This window comes from Frankliniella occidentalis, unplaced genomic scaffold (assembly GCF_000697945.3).
Source record: "Frankliniella occidentalis isolate FOCC.00 unplaced genomic scaffold, Focc_3.1 Scaffold10, whole genome shotgun sequence".
Lineage (NCBI taxonomy): Eukaryota > Metazoa > Arthropoda > Insecta > Thysanoptera > Thripidae > Frankliniella > Frankliniella occidentalis.
Window position 1 is genome coordinate 1,377,984 of NW_026267140.1, and position 7,757 is coordinate 1,385,740.

General features: G+C 52.7%; 3 protein-coding genes across 5 annotated transcripts in view; 2 read left to right on the top strand and 1 right to left on the bottom strand.

The window, feature by feature from the left end:
- Positions 1-7,757, top strand: part of LOC113210714 (synapse-associated protein of 47 kDa) — a 46,943-nt gene that overhangs the window by 36,388 nt on the left and 2,798 nt on the right. The window lies entirely within an intron of this gene.
- LOC113210707 (glycine, alanine and asparagine-rich protein-like) lies at positions 313-2,293 on the top strand. The gene is made up of 5 exons (XM_026428812.2): positions 313-553; positions 653-881; positions 996-1,186; positions 1,498-1,911; positions 2,012-2,293. The coding sequence occupies exons 1-5, from the start codon at positions 439-441 to the stop codon at positions 2,116-2,118; spliced, it is 1,056 nt and encodes a 351-aa protein (XP_026284597.2). The 5' UTR covers positions 313-438; the 3' UTR covers positions 2,119-2,293.
- Positions 3,116-7,455, bottom strand: LOC127752346 (monocarboxylate transporter 10-like). Its single transcript, XM_052277439.1, has 3 exons — positions 7,197-7,455; positions 6,682-6,921; positions 3,116-3,881 (listed from the first exon to the last, which is right to left on the bottom strand). Exons 1-3 carry the CDS (start codon positions 7,390-7,392, stop codon positions 3,841-3,843), a joined length of 477 nt encoding a protein of 158 aa, XP_052133399.1. The 5' UTR covers positions 7,393-7,455; the 3' UTR covers positions 3,116-3,840.

Consider the following 7,757-nt stretch of genomic DNA (forward strand, 5'->3'; position numbering starts at 1 on the left):
CCCCCCCCTCTCCCCCTTGCTGACCACATCTCACCACACTCACCCTGCAGGTCACGATCCTGTTTGGCCTCCTCGCCCGTCCCGTCTCGTCGTCTCGGTCCAAGAGAGATTCCCCTCAGCACCAGCACAGTGCTGCCCTTCCAGCCCCACACGCCACTCCACTCCACGTCAAGCCACGCCAAGCCACGCCAAGCCACGCCACGCCGAGGTGTGCGCACGTCTTTAGAATATCCAATTCGGGAAAAAACGGCAAGCTGGCTGACTCTTAGGCGCACTGCCGCTGCTGCCGCCGTCGCTCGTTGTCCATCCGCAGAGGGTGGGGGAGGCGCGGCAGAACCTTTATGAGGGAGGCGAGCAGGAGGACCGCGGCAGTGTGGGCGGCGTGAGTGGCGGCGCGGTAGTTCTGCTTTGGAGACACTCCACACATCGCGGGCCAGGATGGTGTCGACAAGCTTCTGCTGGCTCCTCCTGCTGACGGCCTGCGTCGCCCTCCTCGTCGGGGGGCACGGAGCGGCGTCCGCGCCGTGGCAACCCATGCCGTTTGGAGCTCCTCGTAAGTTTGTGCAAACGACTCAGTATACGGATCTTCTTCGCAAGTTGATGGTCTGCCGTGTGTGAGCTCGTGTCTGATGCTCCTCGACGTCCTGCGCAGTGCTCATGGGCTTCATGCGCCCGCGCCGCGCACCCCTGCCGCCGCCCGGGCCCCGGCCGCCGACGTCCCTCGGAGGCATCCCCGGCCACGGCCCCGGCCCCGGCGCCCCGCCCCCGCCCGGCAACGGGGCGTACGCGCCACCCAGGTCACTCACCTTCAGCGGCTACTTTAGCGGGGCGGGCTCGCCGCAGGGCGACCCCTACGCCTTCAGCTGGGGACCGGCGATCAGGTAAGTGTGAGGTGGTGCGCTCGACGGTGCGCGCGCCGACCCGCTATAGCGTATACTCGTATACGAGTGCCGGCGTGGCGTCTCACCGCTGACTCCGACCCGGCTGTGTCCCAGGAGCGCCGAGGAGGGCGCGCCCGAGGTGGCGCCTGTGGCAGAGCAGGAGCTCCCCGGCCCGGCTGCCGCCGTCCCCCAGGATCCCGCCGCCCCCGAGGAGCCCGCCGCCATCCAGCCGGACGCCCCCGAGAGCTCTCCTGCCCTAGCGGACGCCGACGGCGAGGCGGTGTTTGCGCCGCGACGCAAGGCAGGTGAGTCAGCCTGGCAGCCCGGGGCTCGGCCACCCGCTCGGCAGCCCTGCGCGCCGTGCCCGGCTCTGGCCTACCCTGACCCAATCCACCTCGCTTGGAGCGGAGCGGGGGGAAGAGCCCCAGATAGCGTCAGATAGGCATTCGATGCGATCTCGGTGCAGGGCTTGGAGGCTTGGAGCTGGAGCTAGCCGAAGCCAAACGTTCATCGACGTTGTGCAGGATGTTTTAGGGAAATAGCGGGACAAGCCGGACCTTCCACTAGGTTGCTCCCAAAAATTGTTGGCTCACGCATTAACACTGTTCCTTTTCAGGCTCCGGAGGAAAGAACAAGCCCGGGAAGCCTAGCTACCCGGTCCCGGATAGTCCCGGACAGCAGCCGCCCCGCGGTCCCCCGGAAGATGGCGCCGACGACCGCGGCGGCGACCGCGGAGGCTATGGCACCATAAACGCCTATTTCCCATTCATGTTCGGGGCGGGTTGGCCAATGGGGGGACAGCAAGGTCCCACGGGACCAAGCGGTCCTCGTCAACATGGTCCTCGGGGCTATGGCGCCCCGAACCCTCCGTCCAGCGGCTACGGTGGGGGCAACGGTGGAAGTGGAGGCAACGGAGGTAGTGGAGGCAGCGGTGGCAACGGTGGCGGAGGCGGCGACGGCGGCAACGGTGGCAATGGAGGAAGCAACACCGGAAGCAACGGCGGCGGGAACGGACAACCGGGAGAGCAAGGTGAGGCACATTCAGGGAGAGTGATTGTTGATTTGAGATTGCAACTCTGTCATTTCGGGAAATTTTAATGACAAAAATGCTGTCTGCCAACTGTCCACAGGCAGCGCGGGGTCACCATACTATCCGGTAGCGATCGCCAACAGCTTCAGCACTGGACGCAATGCCATGGCCAGCAGCACCGCCACGGCGTACGGTGGTAGGTCATGACATAGTCTAAAATCTATTTATAATGACATCGTTACGACATCTCTTGAAATTGGGAATGTGTTCCCACCTGTTCAATCTGCATGAGTAGGCCAAGAAGTCCATTCCTATCTGTATATAATTTCTATAAAAAGAAACGAAATAATTTTCTGAAAATAAACTATGCATTTCTACTTTCCTTGCGAATATAATTGAGAAGAAATATATTTTCCTAAAGACAAAGTGGCTTGTATTCTTCACAGGTTTTGTGAAGGGTTGGGATAAAAAAATAACACACTTTGAGGGCAATTCGAGTTTTCTATAAATGAAACAAGTGAACAATACTTCCAAACAAAAATACGAACCCAGTTTCTATTCTTTTTTAAAAGTTTGGCAACGAGTCTTATATTTGATGGTATCACTTTGACTGTTGCAATTCCTCAACATGTTCAACATGAAAATAGCACTCCCATAACTCTCATTCCTCTTTCGCTCCTGTTCGACTTGAAGCTTTGGACACGTCTAAGAGGCGTGCCGTCGGCCCGCGGCTAGCTAGGCCCCTCGGCAAACATCCGCGGGTTAACCCCCGGAGGAATTCCTCTTTACGCTGAGGGGCCATCCAGAAAGTACGTCTGTCATTCGCCGTTGCGAACCTACCAAGTTCAAGGCTTTGCAAGCTCTCATAGCGCCTGATAGTAGGCAACATCTCGCCTGCAGTGCATGCGTGTAGTGCGGGGTAGCCTACCCTGCGTTTCGCAGGCGCCTAGCTTCCGCAATTGTCAAATGAATCTCAGGAAAAAAGACGTACTTTCTGGACGATCCCTTACTTTGCAACCCTGTAACTCTGTAACTCTATCCCAATTCTCCGACACGACCATAGTGTCACTTCCCACTCCTCGTGCTACTCGCGTTCAGTCGCGCTGCGTGATGGCAGGGAAAAGTGTCCGGGTATTTGACAACCCTTACGAGTTCGTCTGAATAGAGAGCTGGGCTGGAGGCGACAAGAAGATAACACACAAACTCAAATTATTGGTGTGACAACCAAATTGGAATTTATATCAATTTTCTTTCAGTCTTAAGTGATTTCAAGACAAACAGTTATTGTCTAGACCTGTAAAAAGGTTGAGGGAAAAGTCTCCAAAGAATAATTTTCTGGTTTTCGTCATAAGGTATTGAAAAATAGGATGTACCATGTAAAAGAAACGTAAATTTCCGATATGTGGCATTAACTTAATACATATTTATACTTTAAGGTCAATAATATGGCTAAAAACATCACATGCACTACTGTTTAAGTACACTCAAAATATACACTATAATACGATGGACAAATTAATAATTTGTTTCGAATAACATAAGCTTCTGGTAAAATACTTTCAATTTTTATACCCTGTTCGGAAAGCCTTCATATTTGATTTTTCTACAAATCGAGTCAGTCTAAACTTTGCAAGTACAAAAAGTTTCGGTTGCTACTTCCTCAACTATAACAAAAGTTTACGATAGGATTCTACACTGCCACCATAGAAAAATGTTTACTTCTCTATGGGTATTATGGATGCGATTATAATCAAATACTGCAGATAGGAGTAAAGGACAATAATGTGGGAAAAGGGTGTAGCAACACTGACCGAAGGCCAGAATCATTCGCCACTCCCCGGTGAAAATATGTTATGATAAATGAAGATTGGAGATGAAGTTTGTAGATCTTGTTGTAAGAGCACCAAAGCAGAAAGCGGCTTCGCACCCTCAGCTGTCGAGGTTCGATAACAACTTGTCGGCCGCTGCTCCTGTAAAACGACAGGGAATACCTTTATCACAGTCACATTCCAAAATATTTCATTAGTTATTAGTAAACGAACTCCCATGTTGAAAACTGAGCAGGGGTGTAAAGATAATATTTCAATGTTAGTGCCGTCGTAAAAGGCGCAGATTGTGCTGGGACGAATTTATGTTTAGCTGCACGCGCACTGCACAGCGGGTCAAGGCGCTGTGGTTGGCATATGAATGCTGCTCCTCCCAGGTCACCTATCAGATCAGATCAAATCTTCCAATTGATTCGCCGATTGAAGAGTCTGGGAAGAAACGAGTGAAACGAGAGGGAGGGTGAAAGTGTAGAGCGTGCACCAGATTGCTAAGATTGCCAAGTATAAAATATCGTCAAATATTTTTGACAGATTGCTTGTCTTTTTTCTCGGCTTTTCCTGAGTTGTCGGAGGTGGATTGCCAATTGGTGTACACGAGATTGCCTGGGTTGGGGTGCTCTCGGCAGGGAGTCGTAACGTAACGTAGTGCGTAACAAAAGCATGCTAAACCAAAAATAGAAATAAAAATTTAAAAGCGTCATTAAAACGTTTTCAACCTTCTGAGAGCGTTGCACACCGGACGGAAAATTTCCAAAATCGCTCCAATTTTGCACTGAAATTGCAATTTTGTTTTCGTTTTTATGCGGTTTTCTCATGCGTCACGTTACTTTACGACACCCCGACCCTTAGTCAAAGCATCCATGGCAAACAAAAAACAATAAAAACTACAGTAACTCGCTTACATGTTTAATACCCTTTTAAAAATACGTTCTGGTTCTTCAGCTACGTACAGTAAATAAAGTCCGAAAACTTGTTTGAACTAGACGATTGGAAGCCCATTACTGCAGCACTTACTATCACGCGAGCAAGCTCACGCCCTCTCCGGGTATGTGGGACGGGGACCACACTGCTTCCGTGATAGATACTAATATTTGTTTGCACTACAATTATTTTGTTGGTTAGAAATCGTGCCGGTTTGAGACACATGGGGCCCATATCACAGAGTTTACGTCAGTGCTTCTATCTTCCCATCCCGAAATGACTATTTGATAAGAAGCCCTCCATTGCCCCGAAGAGAGGTACTTTTTAAAAACTAATATCTTATCTATTAATGAGGTTCTGGATGGATAAGTCATCACCGGTGGGCGTTTAAAAGCGATCTGCAAACATGCATCTATGAGAGACGGGTAACTTGCCCCATCCAAGTTGCTAACTCGCCCCAATTTTGTGGGCCCTGGGGCGAGATGGGTTGGCTACAAGGCGAAATGGGCATGGGACGAATTAATACTATGGGAGCAAGTCATACCGGGGCGAGTTGTCTAAGATCCGCAGCGATCGTGTGTGAAATTATCTATTTGGAGCCACGTCCCACGTCATGTCCCCTGATAGGTTGTGAAAAAAGCACCTTCATCAAACCAATTCGCCCCTGTAGTTTGTGACGATCCCTTCACAAGTATAAAGGCCCTCTACTCGACGTTGAGTGTGATGGACGCTGGCCTGGGTCAACATGGGTCAGACTTACTTGTGACGCAAAAAGACACCCATACTCTGGCAAAGGCCAAAGTCAAAGTATAAGTCTAGCAGCAGCTGTGGCCGTTAGTGGGATAAGAGGAAAATCAACGGTCTAGGGTCGGCAGGGTGAGTCTTCAAGTACAATACTTCTCCCCAGAGTGTCTTCGTCTTTTTGTCATACGCGTTTTGTGTCCTATACGCATCATGCAAGTGCAGGGTGATCAGAAAAGAAGGAAAGCATCTATAGATATTAGAGGAATCGAGTGGGACTTCCCTGGAGGAAGACAGAAGAAAGTGAAGGAAACACAGTCATGCGACATTTATCAAGCAGTTTATTATTAAAAAGTAGAGAGACTAGTAAAAACGTTAAAGATAGGATGCAAGGTAGGAAATACATACAAGATACCAGAAAAGGCAGTGGTTACAACTAGCTGGTTTCCTACAACTAGTAACATGCTGTACGAAATATTTACAACAATACACGATCGATCACATTTCTTATAATCACAAAAATTATATCACAGGCCACATTGATCATGAAACTAAGCTCAGTTCATTCTCTAGAGTGACATCACAAAACAATGGCGTCAGCGTAAGTAGAGATCGAATACATGACACTATTTTTATCACAAAGGTAAGGCAAAGCAAACCTCATACCGAGACAGCTCGGCGTGAGGTCCAACACTGCGAAGGTGCGACAAGTAGTGTCCAGCGCAGTCTAGGCTCCGGTCCATTAGTCTAATAATCAAGGATCTTCACTACAGAGAGGTGCGGAGCGACAGCAGCGAAGAGAAAGTGTCAGCAAAAGCAGTAGTCTTTGCTCTCTACGAATGCCGTAAACAGGGTGGTTGCTCTAGCCCGTACTGTTTGCTGGTAATACTGTAGTACCGCATGAGGCGTACGGGCCGGCTTGCTTATCAACTCTCACCACGGCGCCTTCTGGCCCCTTGCGAGTATGCAACCAGTCCGCACGCCTGCATCCGATACCACATAACCAGAAAACAGTACAGCTTATTAGAACACTCACCCTGTGGATCAGGTGAAATTCCGAAATTCACCAAGATCGTCGACCAGGGTGGACCCTCTGTAGCACCTGACTCGGCAACCTCTGACGGGGTTGCTCCCCGTGGTCGCGCGTGCGGTGTTGGGGTGCAGGCACTACTGTACTACGCGAGCAGAGAGTAGGACTGCAGGCGGCCCGGGGAGCGCGGCGCGGCCAGCAGGGCGATGCGCACGCACAGCCGCTCCTCCACCAGCAGCGGGACCCACGTACCTGTGGCCTGGCCCGCGGCCCTGATGGTCGCGGCCGCGCCGTGGTGGTGGCCGTTGAGCTTGTCGCCCACGGGCTCCAGCGGCGAGCAGCTCTTCACCATCAGGCCGTTCTCGGACGCCTCGTCCTTGGCGTCGTCCGGGACGCAGCGCACGGCGAACATGAGCACTGAGCAGACGACGGGCGGCACGCCGGCCAGCAGGAAGGGCAACTGGTACGAGCCCAGGTGATCGTAGAGCAGGCCTGAAACAAGAAGCGACCATGGCGAGGATGAGCGCACCGAGGGACCTCCTCGGGATCCGGGCCCTCAGGAGGCATAGATAGGCCCTCAGGCAGGCCCTCAGACAGGCCCTCAGACAGGCCCTCAGACAGGCCCTCAGACAGGCCCTCAGACAGGCCCTCAGGCAGGCCCTCTGGGTGTCCGAAGCGGTAATGGCTTACACATGAAATGGATTACACTTTAGGGTAGCCCGCCCCTCAGGCTTCAGGCCCGCTCACAAGCCAACCCTTCCACTGACCTGCGACGAAGGGCCCGATGGTGAGCGGCACGGAGCACAGCCCGAGCAGGCAGCCAATGGCCTGGGTGGCGCCGCGCTGCCCGCACAGCTGGAAGGCAATGGGCCCCAACAGCGAGATGAAGCAGCCGTCAAACAGGCCCATGATCAGCGACAGCACCTTCATCACGGCGAAGCTGTCCGTGACCGTGAGCAGCATGGTGGCGACGCCAATGCAGAAGAAGGAGATCTGCGCAGTGGCCGGGGTCGTTAGTCAGATAATAACTCTGATACATCTCTCACCCGACTTTCCCGCAGGCCCCAGAAACTCCGCCACATTTGTATCAACGGAGATGGCGGGAGGAGAAGGGCTTATAAAAGTAACATTGTGTTCGTCCGGGCCGGTCCGGGCGCCGCGCGGGGGTCGCCACGGGGTCAGCCGGCGCCGTAACAAGATAATGCCGCGAGAGAGGGAGAGAGCGAGAGAGGGGGGAGAGAGACAGAGAGAGCAGAGTGAGAGAGTGAGAGAGAGAGCAGAGTGAGAGAGTGAGAGAGAGAGCAGAGTGAGAGAGAATGCGGGGGGGG